At 41.2% G+C, this 21,151-nt stretch overlaps 1 protein-coding gene across 7 annotated transcripts; it reads left to right on the top strand.

Moving 5' to 3' along the window:
* The first annotated feature begins 300 nt into the window (after nucleotides 1–300).
* Nucleotides 301–20,712, top strand: LOC118420640 (GTPase-activating protein and VPS9 domain-containing protein 1-like). Of its 7 annotated transcripts, none has more exons than XM_035827505.1 (26): nucleotides 301–441; nucleotides 3,745–4,205; nucleotides 4,586–5,224; nucleotides 5,488–5,574; nucleotides 5,768–5,899; nucleotides 6,219–6,429; nucleotides 6,850–7,019; nucleotides 7,401–7,509; nucleotides 7,957–8,120; nucleotides 8,406–8,585; nucleotides 9,072–9,260; nucleotides 9,916–11,118; nucleotides 11,777–11,815; nucleotides 12,793–12,853; nucleotides 13,729–13,734; nucleotides 14,056–14,162; nucleotides 14,532–14,625; nucleotides 14,872–14,980; nucleotides 15,405–15,637; nucleotides 16,002–16,107; nucleotides 16,401–16,535; nucleotides 17,025–17,215; nucleotides 17,629–17,743; nucleotides 18,430–18,568; nucleotides 19,046–19,191; nucleotides 19,571–20,712. In XM_035827505.1, exons 2-26 carry the CDS (start codon nucleotides 3,807–3,809, stop codon nucleotides 19,695–19,697), a joined length of 5,091 nt encoding a protein of 1,696 aa, XP_035683398.1. In that variant the 5' UTR covers nucleotides 301–441; nucleotides 3,745–3,806; the 3' UTR covers nucleotides 19,698–20,712. The 7 variants fall into 7 exon arrangements, with proteins under 7 accessions (XP_035683398.1, XP_035683397.1, XP_035683401.1 ...); XM_035827504.1 differs by having other exon boundaries at nucleotides 304–440; nucleotides 3,741–4,205; XM_035827508.1 differs by lacking the exon at nucleotides 11,777–11,815 and having other exon boundaries at nucleotides 304–440; nucleotides 3,741–4,205.
* The last annotated feature ends 439 nt before the right edge of the window (nucleotides 20,713–21,151 follow it).

Below are 21,151 nucleotides of genomic sequence, written 5' to 3'. Positions count from 1 at the left end.
GTTCTTCAGGCACAGGTAGGAACTCTAGTTCCAGTTTAGGCCTGGCCGCTCTCTCGTTTCTCTCTTTCATTTCGTTTCTTATATAAGACACTGACATCCCAGGTAATTGCGAATCATCCAGGGCCTTATTACTGTGAGTGATGCTTTTACTGAGCGTGTGACCGTGTTTAATGACTTTCAACACTGAATTACATCTTTTAGCTTCAGATGCTGATAGTCAAAATCACTCAACATTGCCCAGTGTCCGATTAAAAGAGTCTAGTGTAGTGGGGAAAAACCCCATTAGACCCTCATTTGTACCACGCAGTGCACCCTGGGAAGGTGCCGGATAAACACAACATGGCGACCGTGAGTAGGAGGAGGATCCAGGACAGCACATCACTTTAGCCTCTAAATCCACCAAAACAGCCCAGGGACAGCGGAAATCCAACTTCCAACACAGTACGTATACTCTAGAATCCCTCTGAATTTTTGACATGACTGAACTCTCGCTGAATTGAGTAAATTCGGGCGTTTTTATATCGCTTTTTGCAGCCGCTATAGCCGGTTTGTGATGTTGGCTTGTGTAGATGTGGTGTTGGTTAGATCGTCTGAGCCTGACCTAACCATGAGTCATGGGACAGTAATGTGTGCATTTGGATGCTCCTGGCACTGATTGAACTGTGATTCCGTGGTGGGGGTGCTGTCCACGTGGACAAAGCTGTGCAAAGTAGATGGAGCTAGTGACACTGATTCTAGAGCTGAAAAAAAAATATGGAGAGCTTCATCATCATCATATATGTACCCAACAAAACAAGAAAACTAGTGCTACACTTCAACAGTCAGTTTCTGAAACAGAAAACAATAGAAAAAGGAAAGTTATGTCAACTACCTTGTATTGTAATTACTGTAGTATTTTGATATTTGTACCATTTAGTGAATTTTTTTATTAAAAATCAAATGCCAAGTTGAATATGATGAATGTGAGAAAACTGCATATTTGTTGTCAAAAAGTACTGAAAAGCATGTGTTTTTGATGGGAAAGATTATTTTGATCGCTGAAATGGTAACTTTCCACATGTTAATCGTTCCTTGGGACAAGTCCAGCTCTGTTCTACTGAAATCAATAATACAGGGCTGAGTTTATGTTACATATTTCGTCATCATGTTTACAGACGTGATTCCGCAAAAATTATGATAATTCTTGTGGGCAGAGTACTAGTGTCAGATTACTATCCTCCTTGCTATCATCAGGTATCTGGTATGTTACTTGGTTGACTCCTGAGATGGTTGCTAGTAACTTATTACTAGTCATGTATTGGGATGATGTCAAAAAGTCAATCTTTACCAAGTGACCTTGCTGAGGTGAATATGTTAGTCAACAGGAAATTAAGAACATATCTTTTAAGTAATGAGATTATAATGTTAACTTGATTATTTTGCCTTCAAGCCAAATTTGAGCTTTATTCCTGGTGAGGATTTGAACATCTTGCTGATATTTATACTGAAGTAGCAAACCTAGGTTTGAGAAAATCCTCATTAATCGGTAGATAAAATCAATAATAGTAAGGATACGTGCCCAAATATATCATCATCAGGTGAAGCATGGTTAAATTTTGATACTGTTTTACATCAAAGAAGCCATGGTCCCCTGGGACCGCTCTCATCTGCAGAGTAATCATGTTTCCTGATCCCTGAGTGATGCACCAGTAGGAGGAGGTGAAACATGTCACACAGGGGCAGGCATTAGTTTCTGATTTAACACTGTCAACTCAACCTTAGGTACAACCGTTGGTGCTGACTCAAACAGGCTTCAATACACCCAATCTGCTCAGGCATACTCTCTAGGGCAAAGGTGAAACTATAGGAAGTAGTAAGTATGGTTATTACCTCTGAAGGAGATATTGTTTTCCCTGCGTGTACAATGTATGTGCTTGCAATGTTCCACATATGCTGGCAAGCAGTCAAGGAGCTATGGATGGATTGTGATGATATTAAGTACGTGGAAAGGTCTTGTTGATATTGTCTGATTTTGTCAATACTTAATGAATACATGTGGCAACAAACTTGTACCAGGGATCAAGGACATTGATCAGGTAGGTCACATAAGGGTCACTATAATTTGCACGCCAAAATGGAGGGCAAAATGTGGTTCCGCAGTATATAAATGCTACAAACATGCACAGTATAAACAAATATAATTATATATCAGTAGTATAGAATTGTTTATTACAATGGAACTATAGTATTGCTATTAATTAGTGTTTGTTTGTATTATTACCATGTATTGCCAGTACAGCAAAATTGTCAACTCTCTATATGATTCTGTCCTCCTACACAAAAAAAGTAGTCACAAGATATAGCTTTTACCAAGGAGGTTAAACCTTGCTTTTTACCATGTATGTACATCCAGCGGACGCAGGTGTATCTGTATGTTGATAAGATTATAACTATGATTAGAACTGACTTGTGTAAGCCACAGGGACAGGGTCCTTTATAAATAATCAATTCTTCTCTTGACAGGCATTTTGATGTTATATATAGTTTTGTATACAGGGCCTAAAATTCTGGTGCACCTAGGAATTAGATGGTTGCATAACAAAACATGAAATAAAGTAAAATGTCATCAAAACCTAATTACTTGTAACCTTAATGATCTTCAGGTCTTGAATGTGAAATTCTATAGCTACCTTCAAAATTCAAACAAATGATCCAACAAAGGTTTTGCACTTAAAATAAATGTCGAGAATATGCTGTATATTATTATTACTTAGTGTAGAGTGCCTTTGGTATAAGGTACATGTACACACTGTAACTTTACATGTAAGTGCACTGACAGTCCAAAATTAGGATCAAAGCACCAGTTACACTTCTCAATCATGACTCAGAAATTCTCTCATATATCAACAGTAACGTAAATATAGACTATAGTGTGAGAGAAGCAAAATCAGGCTATACTAAATGTAGCTTTACCTCGAGAGCATATGGCTTCCAAGAAATGGTCAATCTGTATTATCAATCAAATGAATACATCACTGTCTAATTTGAAATGCCCAATATACTATAGAAACAGGCCATCAATTGAGTAAATGTGATTACAATGTATTTCTGTGCGAGTTATTACAGCATTGCGGGATTTAGGTCACAGAGCCAGACTCAGTTTTCCATCAGATGATGTCACCTGGATGACAAATGAGTCTGATTTCAAGGAGAGCAATAGAGGTCTAACTGATAATAATATAAAAATATATACAGGCAAAAAGACTAAATGTAAAAAGATATTCCTAGACATACATATATAGACAGATATCATTATATCCCTATCACATTTGGTGAAAATCGATCGGATGACGATTCTCCGGCAATCGCCCACGCCTCGCTTATAATAATAACTTTATTGCACAAAAATTGCACAAGGTACAAAGTATGGCTTATACGTGACAGGGACGGTTTTAAGGTGAAAAATACGCGCAACCCTCTGTCGATCTTAAATATGGCCGATCTTCCATCGATACGCCAGAAGATCGTAGATAATTTGACAGGGGTATAATACATCTTCATCTTTTGTGTGCATATTACAGTTATATATAACTTCTCAAATGACTGTTTGAAGCTGATTTATTTCATATGTGAAAATGTGTTTTCATAAGTATTTTGGACAGTCCTGTATCAACTACAGCTATCTCTTATAGGATGTTTAATTGATGTATAAACAGTACTTGGCACTGAAACTAGAGTATTTATTTTGTTTTGTTTCTTTTACAGGATAGACAATGCCAGCTTGATGCCCAGCACATTTCCTGCATACAAGCGACCATCACAGTAGAATGGCAGCGAGCGGTAAACTACTGGAGCTTGCCCAGCACCTGAAACAGGAGCGGCTGTTTGTCTCGGCGGAGAAAGACTCCCTTCAGCGAATCCACAAGGAGGTCATCACCGCAGCGGAGAGTCTGTACCACGCCTCCTGGATCGTGAAACAACAACGTGCCAACGTGGAGAGTCTGATCCTGTCCAGTCACTCCCAGCATGGCACCCCGGCGGAGTACTGCCACAAGGCCAACTCCCTGGACAATGTCAAGTTTATAGACGGGTACAAGATCCTGGGGTACCAGGACACCTTGTATGGGGACTTCATGAAGGCACTGAGGGAGTGTCCCCAGCTGGTGGCACAGACACTGGTGTGTGGGGAGAAACTCAGCCTGGAAACAACACAGGGCATCATTCAGGTACTACCAAAAACTCTCTTATTATGTTTCCAAAGGTAAAAATTTTCCGAAAATGTGGCCTTTCTAGTTCAGGTTGTTTCTTCTGTTACTGGTATGTTAGTTACTGATGTTATGTAATACAGGATACTACAGGCATAGGATAAAGTATGAAACTATTCATTCATTGATTTTAATAATTTACTCAATGTTGTCAAGCTTTGTTGTAAAGCTGGTCCATTGGCACATTTATATCTTTTTAAACTTTTCATTATGGCTAGTTTGCTGTTTTCTATGACAGTCAGTTTCAGCATAAAATGATATTTAGTGGTAGACAATTGAAATGGATAGTGGATGAATTGCTTTTCAGCGTGCTTAACAAGTATTATTGGCTTTCTCCTCAGGTGATTGTATCTGCCATCTATGGAGGCTGTATCATGCCTGAGGATGAGCATTACGTCCTGCAGATACTCCACTCCCTCATCGAGCTGCAGCTAGCAACAAACAACGATCCTCGCCGGCTCCTGCGCCGCGGCTCCTGTGCCTTCAGTACCGTCTTCAAACTCTTCTCCGAGTCCGTGTACACCGCCAAGCTCTTCCTGACCGCCGCCCTGCACGAGCCAATCATGTCCTGCCTTGCCGAGGACGACTACTTCCTAGAAACCAACGTGGACGCGGCGTTGGAGAGATTCTCTCCCTCGGAGATCAAGCGACGGTTCGGGGACCGTGGAACGCCCCAGTTCAAGCAGAAGCTGCAGGACCACATGGAGCAGCTGAGCAGCCAGCTTGTGAACCTGTGTAACAAGTTCATCTCCAGCATTAAAGCCAACATGTACTGTTTCCCCCAGAGTTTGTGCTGGATTGTGTCCCAGCTGCACAAGCACATGAACAGGGTGGGGACGGTGGAGGAGGGAGATATCCGGGCCATGTGTGCGGACCTGTTGTTGTCGTCCTTCATCTGTCCGGCCATCATGAATCCCGAGCCATACGGGATCATCTGGGACGTGCCAATTAGTGAAGCTGCTCGCTTCAATTTGATGCAGGTGGGGCCGATATCGAGTATTTTGTTTGTTGTGGAACCCAATGCAGTTATACATTTTCAGACCTCTTCACAGAAAAAAAAAGATTTCTGTAAGGTGGCTGAATTACAGATATGCTCAGTATTCTTTTGTTTATTTTGTTTTTGCTTGTGGTTTTCCTAGGAAAGCCCTTATAACGTGTTTTGGGAAATTAGTCAATCAGTGATGTATAATGTAATATTTGTAGTGAATAAGATATGGTCTCCTAACCTGACCTGTTGTTCCAGATCGCCCAGATCCTACAGGTGCTGACCCTGTCTGCTCCAGAGAATGCAGAATCAAAGATGCAACCACTCTATTCTAGGTTTGACAATGTAAGTAAGAGTTCTAAGCAATATAGAATTAGACTTGTACATGCTGAATCAATTTTTCTGAATCATTTTCAGCATGCCCCAGAAAATGTTTTCAGAGTAATGATCAGATTTTATGAAAGATTCCTCAACTTTTATGCTCATTTACTCATTCTGGTCTATTCTTAAACCCATGTTTTGGACGGTTGTGTTTCAGGGCTGCATGTCCACCTTCCTGGATGCTGTAATTGACAGGTCATGTGACGACACCCCGCCCCCTGCACCCTCCCAGCTCTCGGGGTTAGGGAGAAGTGCTGTGTTGATCACAGAAACTGAGCTTTACTGCCTGGTAAGTAAAATAGTCTAAATAGTAAAATCTGCCTGTAAATAGTAAAATCTGCCTGTGTTATTTTAGAATTACAAAAGAATCATGATGGTGATAAAACTACCAGACTGATGCGCATGGCAGAAGAAAAGAGGATCCTGAGAAAGGAACATTTAAAATGGAACCACAGTTTATTCCTGAAAGTTCTGGTCTTGCTCAATATTTATTCATTTTATAATGTAATTTGTACTGTATGTATTCAGGAGAGGGCCTCTCATGAGCTCCATTTTGCCCGCCATTATCAAATGTGAATGAAGTAGAAATATTTTGCTGTAACTTTCAGGTGTCCTTCCTGCGAGACCTTAAGGCTACAGGAGGAGAACCACTGGACACCAAACAGCTGGACACCATCCTGTCCAACGTGCCCATCTCCACACCCCCGTCCACAGGCCCCGCAGTGGGGACCGGCAGCGCTAACGTCACCCCTACCCCCACCCCTGTCACATCCCCTCCCAACACACCCATGTCTGCAAAGAAAAACATCCTCGGAAAGGGTATGTGGGTTCTGCCTTATAGCAAAATAGCAATAAGTAAAACCAAAAGTAAACAGGGCTCAAAATACTTGGTGCATATGCATATGCCCTGGCTGCCAAATAAAATTGGCTGATGTAAAAATGTTGTGGTCTGATAGATATTTGTCTTAACTTGCACACTGTAGGATACAGTAAAAGCCACGGATCACCGAACACTGTTAATTGCACTGAATCCATAAATGGCGCAATCCAGCTGGATAACTTTGCATTATATAATTTACTCTCATTTATTGCACCTCCTGGATAATTGCACGAAAGATGCTGGCAAATAGGGTGTACAATTAAAGGACTTGTACTGTATTTAGAAAAGTAGTAGTCATAGGTAGTAAAAGTAAATTATACTGACAGCAAGCTATGACATCTGTTGATTCATTATTTCAGTGAAAGGCGTGAAGGCTCGCCTGCCAGGCACCAATGCAAACGACTCGTCGGAGGCAGACACCACAGGTGCCCCCTCAGAAACTGCCATGACCCCTCCTCCTGAAGAGGTCCTCATCATCTCACTCAGCAATGCTTCCAACGAGTGTCCAGGGATGTTACCTGAATCCAAGGTATGTTGAAGATGGGAGGTTTCATTCATTCATTCGTCCCATAGCCTTTTAATCAGCCGTAGGGGCAGCACAACATGTTGTGCTGTATCAATAGGCATTTTAGTCCCCTGGCGGCGCCTATCTCCTCTCCGGGGCAAAGATGGGAGGTATACATGTATACATGATGAAGATTTTTTGAGGGGGGCATCTTCATCAAGCAATATCTCTTTAAATCTGTGAACAACACATTCTTGTATAACGTTTGTTGAGATTTTAGCATTGAAGTTTCATATGGAGAGGAGCAAAGGGCAGTCCCTGGCCTGAGCACTTAGGCAGACAGGCAGGTTTCATACAAAGTGTAGTTTTGTTCAGATGGTGATTTGAAGTTTTCCCACATTTCAGGTTCTTGGATCAACTGTTCACCATGTGACCATTGCTGGGGGCGATGCCTACGATGATGGTGGGAAAGACTCAGACAGACAGTCGGACAAGCTTACTGGTATCTCCATAAGTAAGGAGGTTCATGCCTACAAGTCCTTATTGTTTGATTTGTCATTTGTCATTGAATTTGGGTGAACAAAGATACAATTGTATGTGCTCAAATGACATACTTTTAATGGTCTTGGAGTAGCCTGATTAAATCTCGCTTAGGCCTAGGTCCCAATTCCTAACCTGGGACCTGGCTGGGTAGCTTTTGGAAACGAAAAATTTGATAAGAATGGCAACAAAACTCACAGAACTTTAAAAAAACTAGGAGCATAATTTGTGTATATTCCCTGGTAAATAGTTTCATTTTTTGTTTCCACAAACATCCCAGCCGAGCCCCATTTTAGAAATGGGACCTGTATAGCCCTGGACAGCAGAGTTTGTGTTACACTGATCATGACTAGTCTTGTAGTGGGGGGAAATTCTAAAGATGCTAAATCTTGGTCTAAACTTTTGTCCTCTTGACCTGTAGGTGCCCACAATAGTGATGTGATGGAGGCAACATCAGAAGGTGGCCCCTCCACCAGAAACTCTGTGTACTCCCTGGAGAGCGACCACGGGCCGGAGCCCATGGGCCGCGACCCCAGCGAACGGAACGCCCTGGACTTCTTGGAGAAGGAGCAGAGAACGACGAAGGTTAGCAAGTATAGTGCATTCAAACGGGACAAATTACATTACAAATTCACAAAGACTGCAAGTGTCCACTAACAACTGTTTCATCTAACCTTACACATTGACTTCAATAGTCTACTGAACAACAGTTTCGTGTGACCATACACATTAAAGATTATATGCTTAAAAGAAGTAAATGGGCATACACAATGAAATCAGAGAGTACTGATGTCCATTAGGTAATAAAATTCACATGTCCTGGTTGTGGAGTCCTATCGCCTGATGCAGAAACAACTTTTGCATTCTTAGGACAACATCGACGAGAAGCTGCGTAAGTTTGAGATCATCCGTGACATGGGGATGGCCACCACGGAGGAGAGGGACCCGTGTGAGACCTACAGCACGTTTAGCGAGACCTGGAGCACGGACGTTCTACCCAGCGATGCTTCGGAGCCACCGCCGGAGGGAAACCCTCTGGAGAGGTTACAAGTATGCAGTACCTTAAACTCTTTTTTTTTTAGATATTTAGGCAAAGTACATTTTTGGCTATTTAAATTACATTTGGCAGTTTAAAATACAATGTAGACTATGTTCCCATTTTTCTGTTAAGTAGAAATAGCTGCATATAGCACTTTCCTACGGTTTCTTGCATCATTCCATAATTGCTGTATTTTGATTTAGATTTGTGTATCATTCTATAGTTGCAAAAGACATTGTGAAAGTCCCTATACCTATATAATTTTAATGTGTCAATGATAAAATTCTCTCATTTTTGAGTTTTTACAGGTTCATTGTAACAGGGAAATTCCCTTAGCTCTTTTTGACATGTACAAATAACAGTGGACCACGGCACAACGTCCCATCCTAAGGACTACAACCCTTTCCAGTAGTGACTGTGTGCATGTCGGGTGAGTGACACAGCTGGAACAGTTGCTGTATCATAGACTAAAGACCATCAAAATGTCTTTGCTCCAGGAAATCTCAGGTGCAGGTGCCGAGGGTGGAGCGTCCCACCTGGACAGCCTACCTGAGAACCTGCTGGAGGTGGACATCTCGGAGACCAACAGTGAGACCTGGAGTGTGGACGTGCTTGCCAGCGACTCGGAACCCCCCGAACAGAAGATGGAAGAGAGACTGTGTGAGGTGGAGGTGGGGCTCAGTGAGGTAACAACATCAGAATATGACCTTTGCAATGTAGACTAAGCGTTTGAATTTCAGGAAAATAAAACATTTCTGTTTGATGTTTAATGTCTGTTAGTAGAATTGGTCTAACGATGTACGGTGTTTGAAATGCTAGGTGCTAATGCATTAAGCTGTGCACCTAATTTTTGACCGTGCGTGGCCATCAGGTATACCTTGAATGGCTAGATATTTAAGGCTACGTATGTTACCCTTGATAAGAGCTAATTTATTTAGATTTGGGTAGGACCACACAGTAGATGCTCAACTTTAATTGTGCATGTTTTTCATAGTGGTTTGCTGCATGGTGTGTAGAAGTAGTACAGTGTAGATGGTAATTAGACTAGAAAGTAGAAGTAGATGTATTCCTACATACATATAGCTTTGTTTGTCTCCCCCTGCATTTAAGAAACTGTCAAAGAGGCTGAGCTTGTGTTTCTCCACATTGTCCTGACATTGCCTCCCTCATAGGAGTCTGATCTACATTAGTACATGTGCATAATATAGATTTGGTGTTGTGTCGTGATGTGCAGTGTACTTGTTGCAGTTTATCTGTTGGTGATTGTCTGTGTTTGGCATTTTGACTTCATCCTTGAAGGAAGAAAGGTCAAAGTGACTAGTTCTTCCGTATCTCTTACAGTCTGGTAGTGTAGAAGACATCTTAGAAGCAGAGAAAAATGAGGAGGCCGCCGGAGGGGTTGACGGAGAGCCTCGATCCAGAACTAGCACCCCGTACACTGACAGTGAGAACCCTCCGAGAACCTCGGAGGACCAAGTCTCTGACAAGAGCTCAGAGAAGAGTTTTGACAAAAGCTGCAGCCCCTTTCCGGAGGATTGTCCCAAAGGGAGGGGGTCGCAGGATTCAGAGGAGTTTCAAGATGCAGTGGAGAGTTTTGATGAGAGTAAGGAGAGGAGAGGACATGCTCCTGCCCTGCACCCACCCCCGGAGATGTGTCAGGACCCGTCCACGGGAGCGCGCTTCAAAATCCGGCCCATCGCTCTCCGCAACCCTGTCAACGGTCCCGTGGGGCCGGGCAAACAGCGACATGTACCCGACATCATAAAAGACTTTGAAGGAGCCCCATCACATGCCAAGGAGGCTCTTGGGGCCAGGCTGTCCAACTCCTTAAAGGATATCCAAGAAAGTTCAGTTGCAACGGGTTTTGAAACATTTGACAAAAGAAACTCCTTACTTGACGATTTTGACCCATTTGCTCCCACTCCCAGTGACGACGCCCCAGCCACAACCCCCGCAGACAGTCTACGCGATTCGGTTTTCAGTTCCATGTCGTCTTTGTCACCCCTGTCACCCTCCAAATCGGAGGAGAATCTTCTTAGTCTAACTGCTTCCTATGCCCAAGTCAGGCACACATCAAGTTCAGACTCTCCAACAAAGCTTAGAAGAAGTCAAACAAGTTCTTCCTACAGTGGAGACCTGAATAATACTGTGCACAGTCCAGACTTTGACAAGCCGCTCATACAGATTGACGACAACGAGGGCTTCAGCACCATCAAGAGAAGACCAAAACGAGAAAAGACAAAAGTAGTGGACATTGTGACAGAAAATAACGTGGGAGGACTGGGAAAGGCTTCCTCGTTTGACGACCAACTTTTGCAGCAAGGGTCGGAGTCGCCCGGTCCACATCATCCCATCGAGCGTCCGCTAGAGCCGTTGTTTACGAAGACAAGAGCAGAAAGAGCGACGAGTAGTCCCGGCGCTGAAGGTCACACCAGCAGGATGGGTACATCGCTAGCGGTCAGCGGCGGCTATAACGACAGGTCAAACATATCCAAGTCCATCAGTTTCGACAGCTCCCTGACTGTAGTGGACAGGGAAGAAAAGGTTGGTTGAACAAAGAACACTGTGTGGTTTGATTTTTCCAGCTGTCATGCTCCAGGTCTCCTGTTTATTAATGGTTGTAACTAGTGCTTCTTCTACTATGAAGACAAAGCTTTTACTTGTAGATAGCATCAGTGATGTGTAGAAAACAATATTCATCAGCCCTCTATAGCTATCCTTCTATTCTATAGTTACACGTGTATACTATAGGTACTCATCAGGCATACTGTTTTTAAACTTTAACTGTGTTCCAGCTTTATTTCTTTTTAAATCCATTCATGACTCGGATAAAACAATGACTCTGTAGTACCCTCTTGTTCTAGTTCCATGTTCTTTAACATGTTTGTGTGAAAAAACTTAAGTATTGTTAACCATATACTTGTAACTGTATATACATGTAGCACTATGCAAACAGAATGACATTCTTGGATCTGTGTAAACCTTGACAATCTTTAGTGTAATCATGTCATGTTTTTGTGCATTTCTAAGTATAGTTTTCTTCTACACTTAAGAATTCATTCCTTCACATATCTTTACACCCTTATGTACACTGTGTGCACTTATACTGTAGATTTTAGATGACATCTCTGCTGTGCTTGTAGTTCATGCCTAACCAGTGAACAGCAGCTAGTGATGTTTTGTCCTGTTGTCTGCCCTATAGAAGCATACAGGCCGAGGTCTCTCTGGTAGCTTATCTAAGGTCTGTAGAAATACAATGTCATGTACATATCAGTGGGCCCAGCATGATATCACCTCAGTTGTGTAGTTTTGCATGTTTTGGTGGTGTGCCTTCTCCACTCTTCATATCATTGCTTTGTTCCTTGGTGTGATTTGTGGGTATGTTTATATCAGTTTAGCATGTAAGAAATCTTAGTTGTAGTGATTGCTACATACGTGTCATATATCATGTTCAAGTACACAGTGTTTTATTCTTACTGGGGCCATTTCAGAATGTAAAAACTGCTGCCAACTGAATGCAAAATGTGACTACTTTATTTTGGCCTTTTTTAAACTAAACTAGTTCTACATTGTAATATTTGCTGCATATCAACAGCACATTAGCAATTCACAACTCTTAAGCTTGTTGGGCTTGTTGGGAAAAGCACTTCTGAAAGGAGTGACTGAAAAAAAAAGATTTTGGTTGGTCGGCTTGTTTTTAGTTATGACATGAGCCCCATTTGTGAATGATTGTATAATGTCCTTCTTTTTCCATTTCCTGTGGGGCCCAGGTTAGTGGGAAATTGTTGATGCATGCAGGTGGTTTTAAAGTCTTGTGTAACAATATTTGTATATATTCTGCATTGTGTTGGATTGTACAACTTGTAAGATAACAGTTGTCCATTAACAAGATAGGAAGTTTTGACATATTAATTTTGATGGTCTGAGAAGAATTTTCAATCTTGTCCAACAATGTTGTCATAGCCAGTGTGCCATCCTTGTCAAGTCTACATCTTCTCAAATGCCTAAAATGACAGGGATTATCAAAATAGGTATCCAAGATGGTACTCTGACTGACTGTCGACTAAGCGTCTGAGTGAAACAAGAGAAAAGTTTGAGACTGGTATTGTGTGGAAAAAAACGTATCTGCTTCAAATTTGTCTGGACAAAACTCTTGTCGCTGTTATTAGACTAAAAGGCTTGATTATACGAATTAATATTTTTATTTTCCTCTTTCAGGAAGGAAAGAGCTCAGAAAGAGGTAGATCGTGGTGGAAGAAGAAAGTAGCCATTTTCAAAGGTAGGTATTTTGTGTTTTCTTGTATTTACCCAGCCCGTTACATGATTTATAAGCAAATTGATTTAGTACATTCCAATGATTCATTAAAAGTGCAATCAAATGATACATTTGATAAAAAATACATTAATTTTTATGTAGATTTCATCAACTCTGGGTTGCATAACTGCATTGTAGTATCTTGCAAATCTTGCAAAAGTGTCTCACATTTATAATACCTTGATCTATAACCTTCCAAACTTTAACAATTTTCTGCTCTGTTCTACACACTCTGTACTTTACACTCATCAGTATAGGTCAGACATCGAAGTTAGGGCTGCCCATTGACAAGCATGTTGAAATACACTGAATGAAGGCTTCAAAAAAGTACTAACCCATAGTTCAATCTTTAAAATTCTTCTCCACCAGAAAGTCACTTGGGTCTAGTTTATAAGCATTCAAAGAAAACAGAGGGTTGTTTGGCTCATTCTCGGAGAAAAGCTCGCTCTATGAAAGAAACCTCACCTTTGACCCATTTTCCCTCCTGATACAACCAGTAGCACCCTATAACTAAAACCTGTCCTTACACCAGCTGAACTGCTGAACTGAACAAATTTTGACCCAAACAGGAAAGCTTAGACCCTACCTGTCTCTTCTAAGTCAAAAAGTCTCCAGATTGGGCAAAAATTTTCAAGGAAAAGAAGGATTTTCAAGGATTTTAAGTCACACCCAAATCGTCTTCCCATTTTTTGCCCTCTACCGCGCAACGCAACTCTGACGTCAGCCCTATACTACAATTTCACTATCATTGTTAAGTTGAAGTTGACTCAATGACTGAAGACATTTGTCCTTCTTTCTCTCTGTGTGTTTCTCTGTTACTTTCCTTTCTGCTCTTCCAGTAATAGGTGAGTATTCAACTGTCTTTCTGTCAGGGACAGAAAAGGAAAAATTATTGGGGTGGGGGTATAGGGTAACCAACTCCTTTTCACAAGAGAAAAATCGAAGCTGAATATTGTATATTCATGAAAAATCACATCCCACTTATATCTATCCTGCTTTCCTAGCCTGTCACTTTCTACTGTACTTTTTACTACAGTACATTTCTCCAGTCTTCTATTGCTGAAAGTTACAAAATTAATGTATGTCATTGATGTTGTTGCTCCTGTTACTGGGAATTTGCATTCATCTGGTTGAATTGAACACAAGTCTGTTGTTGCTCATGTTAGGCCCAAGGGGAAGCAGGAAGAAAGTGTCAGAAACGGACCGTGATGAACAGTCATCGTCTCCGAGCCCAGGTTTTATTCCCACAGTGGATGAGACTACAGAGCCACAGGTACTGACAGTAAAAGTTTTTGTCAGATTTTGTCTGTTCTTCAAGTAACAAAACAGCTTTTCTCTACTGTGGGACTAGCATGGAGAGATGGGTTTAGAAAAGATCTTATGGTTCCTTTGGTAAAAATGGATGTTTTGTTTGCAGATTTAAACAAGTCACCTAAAATGTCTTTGTATCTAGTGGTTGTAATAATGCTGTCGTACTGTTTCTAGCTGCTATAGCCAAGTAACTTGATGCTAGAACCGTTACACACATGGTTTGCCTTTCTACGTGTACACATACAGTACATTGTATCTTTAGGGACATAGCTTACAGTTAGACAATCTGAAGTTCAAGTATGGAGTTGAAACTTTTGTGTATATCCTACAGGTGACCTCTGATGACATCTTGAACAAGTACCGTACCATGAACAAAGATCTGTCTGCTGGCGATTCAGAAACCACACAGACAGATCACACCCCAGGTAAGGGTCAAGCCATATCTAACAGTACTTACACATACATGTAGCACTAGCTAGCTGGAAACATGTTGGATCAAATCTGGGTCTTTTTTTGTCTTCTGTTGTGGAATATCAAGTGATTGCTCATCTTTTTCTTATGTCGGGCAAGAAAAATGATAATAGTGTATGACAGTAAGCTCTATATTTTGATGTCTAAAGTGAACTTTGTCTTCGCCTCTGACTTCTTTTATATTCCCTGATCTATGGCAGACACAACAGAAGATATCCTTGATAAATACCGAGCCCTTCCCAGTGAGGAGTCCTTCAGTATCAGTTCCTCCCCTCATGACAACATTGATGACCTGTCATCCAAACGCAGGTAAGCTACAAAGTACAACCTGCTTGTGTGCAACAGTTTCAAGTATGGAATTTGATGATCTAGGCATAAACTTGTTGCAATGTAAAATTTGTAATCAGACATAAATGTTGATCTACAGAAGGTCATTTTTTTTCAACTCTTATATGGTCTGATGTACAGCTACCTGTTTTTGTATGTATATATGTGTGTGTCCCTTTGTGTTGTGTGCTCTATTGGTTTTCATACCCGAAATAGATAAAGAATAAAACTGTAACATTCAACAATTTCATGACTGATATATGTTGGTACTGATAAGTTTGACTCTCTGCAATCCGAACTTCAGGAGTGTTTGGATTATACATCAGTGAACACGTACAACATTGCTGTGGTTACAAATGTACATGTACATTTGATATTAAGCTTATTTTACCACTGCATTTCTCAGCTCTATGGGTGAAGACCAGATGGTCCCCACCACGCCCACAGACACGCCCATGGAGACGTCCTACTCCTTCCAGGACGCCAAGCGGAAGCTGCGCCTGGTCCTCGGGGCGGCCGACTCTTCCACGCTGCCCTGGCTCGCCAACTTCGTGTACATCCGCGCCAACAGGATGAGTTTCATCGCTGATGTGTACTGTTGTGGGGATGGCACCATCATGAAGGAGAATGAGCTGACTGGTTAGTGCCTTGTACTTCGTGAATGTATGATATATGATATTGTAGTTATCTAAACATTGATGCCCTTTGGAAAGAGGAATTTGCTTTATTGCAGGGAAGTACAAGTCACTGCTGATTTTTCAGGAGATAATTGTGAACACATATGTCATGATGCTCTTGCTTTCATTTTTGAGGATGTTGGATAAGATTGTATGTTGTCAGAAGGTTGTTTTGAGCTCTGAACATAAGGTTAACTTCTACTTTAGAAGCTTATTACATACTAATATATATGAATTGAGTTTTCAGCGTACCATTTTGTAATAGAAGGTTACCTTTGTACTTACAAGCTCTACTGTGATATTAATTAAAACTGTAATTCCTGCAGCATTTCTGAAGGCCCAGCTGTCTGAAGCCATTAACCTCCAAGACAAGTCCCTCATCGCACAGCTGCATGAGACACTGAGATGTGTGCAGCAGTTTGATGATACTGGGTGAGTCTCACTTGATATGTCATTTTAATTAATGATTAGCACTCTGAATTAACAAGTTCTCTATTGTTTATGGGGTTAGGCAGTACGGAGAAGGGTTATGAAGATGTTAATTAACTAAATTGGTGCATAGAATACTGTTTTGTACAAAATAGATTGCATCTTCGTAAAACTGATTTACTTTTACTGAGTGCGGCCTAGATCTTCTATAAAGAAGACCTGCATTATTGTTGGTGTTTTGGGTTTCCCATTATGATAGTACATCATGTATAGACACTGAATTTTCTTCTTGTCAGGTGTAAGAAGCTGCTGACGTCCCTCCTGAGTGACTACAGAAGCCGTGCCCCGTACATCTCCTACCTGGTGCGCTGCAGACAGGGTCTGCTGTTCACTCAGGCTCACCTGGAGAGGCTACTGGACAGGATAGAGAAGTACGAGATACCCTGGGTTGTGCTATATTAAAAAGTGATGGTTGGAAAATATTCTGTATAGTCATCATCTAATAAAACGAATTTGTACCAAATGCTATTTCAGCAAGATGAACCAAAACTGAGTGCTTTGCTTTTTCTGTCACAGTGGCAAGTTAAAGCTCACAGTCAAAACAGTTTTGTAGTACTGTAACAGTAAAATTACAAAACAAATTTATGATTTTTGAAATTTTATGAAAATTATGATTTTGGATCTAGAATTCGCAGTAAAAATCTAGCAAATAAAACCACTTCAAACATTTATTTTTCAAGATTTGACATAGCTCTTTGTGGAATGTTCTTCATTGATATGTAAGCATATCAACCAATTTATTGAACAATACATGTTGCATTATTACATGTACTACTACATGTACATGTACATATTACATTGTGCTGTGTTGATTCTGTGACTTGTGAGCTTCCCCCAACCTATGACTGTCGTTCCTGCAGGGACCGCATGGTGTGCCACAAGTACTTCACCTCGGTGTGCGTGCGCCTGTTCCTACAGCAGAAGGAACAGGACATCCAGACCTTCCACCAGCGCTTCTGCGAGCTCACCGCCTCCGACGAGAAAACTGACCTGGTGGAGGAGTTCCTGCATCAGCTGGGCGTGGCCATGTCCCATGATGCCATGTGGCAAGGTATGTCAGCAACCCTCTTAGAGGTAGCGTGTGTAGTCCAGTGGTTAGTGGCCCTACCTCTGGAATAGAAGCCGTGAGTTTGATTCCGGCTGTGTCGCTCACCCAACATGCATGCTACCGGAAAAGGTTGCAGTCCGTAGGATGTGAAGCCATGGTCCACTGTTCATTGTGCTTGTCAAAAAGAGCTAGAGGAATTTCCCTCGGTCACTGAACCTGTAAATACTGTATATAGTGTCTGTCACGACCAGTTAAAGACTAGCTCTTCATCAGTGAGCTAAAAATGGATCATGATCACTTTCCTTTTCCTCTTCCTCAAACTTCTAATTTTCAATAGGAAGATAGAATTGATTGAAAGGTTAAACTATATGCCCTGAGAAAATTACATAAAATGAATGTTTTGCTGTGTTACCCAGTTGCCACCCCCACCCAGCTAGAGGATGGAAACTTGGCGGTGGAGCGAAGCATCATGAGTCGTATCTATACTCACGCTCTGTATCCTAATGGGGATGGGGACATCATGAGAGACCAGTAAGTCTAGCTTGTTTTGTAGGATGTATTGTGTTTTTACATCCTAGTATGTTTTAAATATCAGGGCTCGAAATACCACCTGCATATTACCACCTGCATATTACCACCTGCATATGCAGGTTTGTACAGGTGAAATTGGAGCTGTGCAGGTATTTCTGGTGTCTACCTGCACCTAACCTGCACTGGTCCATGTACTGGGTTTTGTACATGAATGTCTTATAATGTAGGTGTACATGGATTGTTATTAGCTGCATTGACACCTATGGTGACCATGTATAAAAGAAAAAAATAGCAATGGTTCCTGAACAATTTTAGTATGATCCATACTTCCTAAATTCAGAGTGGTGCAGGTAACATTTGTCTGGTGCAGGTAATTTTCAATGTTACCTGCGCGGTGCAGGTATGTAGAAAAAAGTATTTCGAGCCCTGAATATGGTCATCTTTATTTGTTACTTTAAGCTACTCATTGTCAGTTGGTTTCCTTACGGAAAGTATTATCAGGAGGTCGAGTTTCTTTTCTTTGCATAGTAATTTTACGAAAGTGTTCAAGTGTCTGAGTTTTGATTCCTGTACTTGAGATGAATATTATGATGTACCATACTGTATGTTTCATGGTACCTATTTCTGCTCTTAGATTCCTCCTATGTCTTGAAATGCTCCATTGATGTTGTTGTGTTTGCCTGTAGACTGTTCTATGACCACATCCTGAGGCTACAGAAGGTGGTGACAGCCAGCCACAAGGCCCTGCAGGTCCCAGAGATGTACCGCCGGGAGGCCCCCTGGCCCTCCGCACAGAAGGAAATACTCACCATCAATGCTTACAAGGTAAACATGGCAGAAAATGCAAGCTGTAGATACTGTCAGCAATTATCTTACATTGATTAAGTGGGTGTTGTGAGTTTTTTAGCTAGGATTTTATTATAGGGGGTCCAAATTTCTTAGTGAGTCGTGGTAAGTGATATAGATATGACTACTGTAGGGCTTGCAATACCTTCCATAATACAAAGTTTTTGAGAATTTGAAGTTAAAATGGTGCATTCTAAGGTATCCTGAGGCGTAAAATTACTGTCAGAGAGGTCACAGTAGAAGACTGTAAGTCAGTGTGACCACAGTGGCATCCCTGGTCAATCAGAAGTTCATGCTTATCAGAGGATCTGCTCCCCAGTGTAAGGTCGTCTAGTGCGTCCCATTTTTTTTTATTTTAAGAAAAGTGTGTCGAAATGACGCCTGGACACATGACAGGCTAAAGGCCTGATGTTTCATCTGCTTGATGCAAGTTTGTTTTTCTATTCTATTCCACAGACACCAAACGACAAGCTGCGGGTGGTTGTGCGATGTTCTAACATCATCATGAACCTGCTGAAGATGGCCAATGAAAACTCGGTCCCCGGTGCTGATGACTTCACCCCAGTTCTGGTCTATGTGCTGCTCATGGCCAACCCTCCAAGGTTTCCTTCTATAGATCCTTACTTTCATTTGTTTTTCAGGCATAGCCAAAAAACACCTTTAAGCATAACATGCCAGTTTTGTACAGCGAGTATAAGTTGTGAAGACCAGACTGAAGACTTATTTCAAAAAGCGTGAAGGGTTCTTTGTGCTTGAGGTGTAGGTTTCTTCAAACAAGGGAGGACCATTTTTACATCCCATTAGAGAGGATGTCCCTAACTAAAGCAAGGTACTCAATTTCACCTGAGTATAGAGAGGAAAATTGTAAAAAATGCCTGAAAAGTGTAAAAAATTGAGGCCCTTGCTACCTAAAACTTGTGACTAAAATTTTAGCATCTACAAAATGTTCAGTGAAGTATGTGACATCTGGTTTTCTTTCAGCCTGTTGTCGACCATCCAGTATGTGAACAGTTTCTATGGCTCACGTCTGGGAGGGGAGGAGTCCTACTGGTGGATGCAATTTAGTGCAGCTGTGGAATTCATCAAGACCATTGATGACAGGAAGTGATGTCATCCAACAGGAAGTGATGTCATCCAACAGGAAGCGATGTCATCCAAGGAACAGGCAGACTGTTGAAGTGTCAAGGATGAATTGGGAAGAAGTATAGGGAGGATTGTGTAAAAAGTTTGTGCAAAGTTACTTTACAGTGTACAATTCAAACACATTTTTTTTTTGTACCTCCTGTGCAATTTTTATGTACATTTGTAGTTTTTACCTCCATAAAAATGAAGGTATTGCTCTTCCTAATCCATCCATAACAAAGCAGTACCACCAAGTTATAGTGTAATGGAAATGATGTCACATGATGGAGCTGATTCTGAAATGTAGGGGTTTAGGATATACATGTTCCACATGGGTATTGGAAAGCACATGTTATATCAAAAGTACCCAAAACCTATGTGTATTGTGTTATATACACAGTTACTGTACTGTATAGGTAAGGTTTGCAGACTTTTGACAGATTTTAGAACAGCCCTCTGCAATACAGTACTAGCAAGAAATCAACCTGCTTTCTGTAGGATTATTACATAGGGAATTGTGATGAGTTGGAAGTGAGTGATGTGTGTTTGTACAAGGTATTCTGGTGCTGCTATCAAATTTCTATGGTCAGTAGCAATGGTGAGAAATGTGAAGTAAAAAGTAGGACGTAAGCAGTGAAACCTTTACCTTAATGTTTGAGACACTAAACATTAAGGATTCTCGTAAATACATTCTAGTTGGCTATGCGGCTGAAGCATACCTTATATACTGTTGAAAGCTCCATGGTACACTAGTTAGTGTAGTGATGCTTTAATGTTAAACTGATGCAATAGGCAATACTTAAATCACTACAGAAGGCAAACATGTAGCAATCTGAATCACACTGTGGCCTTTAACAGATCCATGCTTTAGTGTTTAGTGCCGCTCTGAATAGACATCCAGTGAAAGACCATCAGAAATGTGCAGATTATGGGAGAAAGGGAAGGAAAAGTGACTACCGGTAATATCAGAAACATCTCAAATGTTGTTAATTGGCTGTGCATCAAGTTAATACACATATGTGTATTTGCATACTAAGTTTACCAAAAGATGTTTGTGAAGCATATAAGAGCTTATTCTCTGGAAATTATGAAGGGAAAAATTCAGTTTTTGCTAACAACTCTATCCTAATTGGTACATCAGCCATTCAGGTTTTCTGTATCTAAAATTGACATGGTTGGAGATTGGGGGGGGGGGGATACGTTTACATCTATGTCACATGTGCATGCAACTTGTTGTGGGCTGCAGCAACTTTATATTTTAATTTGTCAACGATTGTATATGGTGAAGGGTACCAGGTTACGTGACAGCAGCAAATGTGCCATGCTATGACAGTACATTACGAAGGACAAACTCCAAATTCTGTATGCCTATACTATAGTGGTAAACTTTCAACAGTTGCCAAGAGGTAGTAACATGCGCGTGATTGTGTTGTGAGATGT

The sequence above is a fragment of the Branchiostoma floridae genome, chromosome 8 (assembly GCF_000003815.2).
Source record: "Branchiostoma floridae strain S238N-H82 chromosome 8, Bfl_VNyyK, whole genome shotgun sequence".
Lineage (NCBI taxonomy): Eukaryota > Metazoa > Chordata > Leptocardii > Amphioxiformes > Branchiostomatidae > Branchiostoma > Branchiostoma floridae.
Note: the sequence above shows the minus strand (reverse complement) of the source record. Positions and strands in the feature narration are given on the sequence as shown.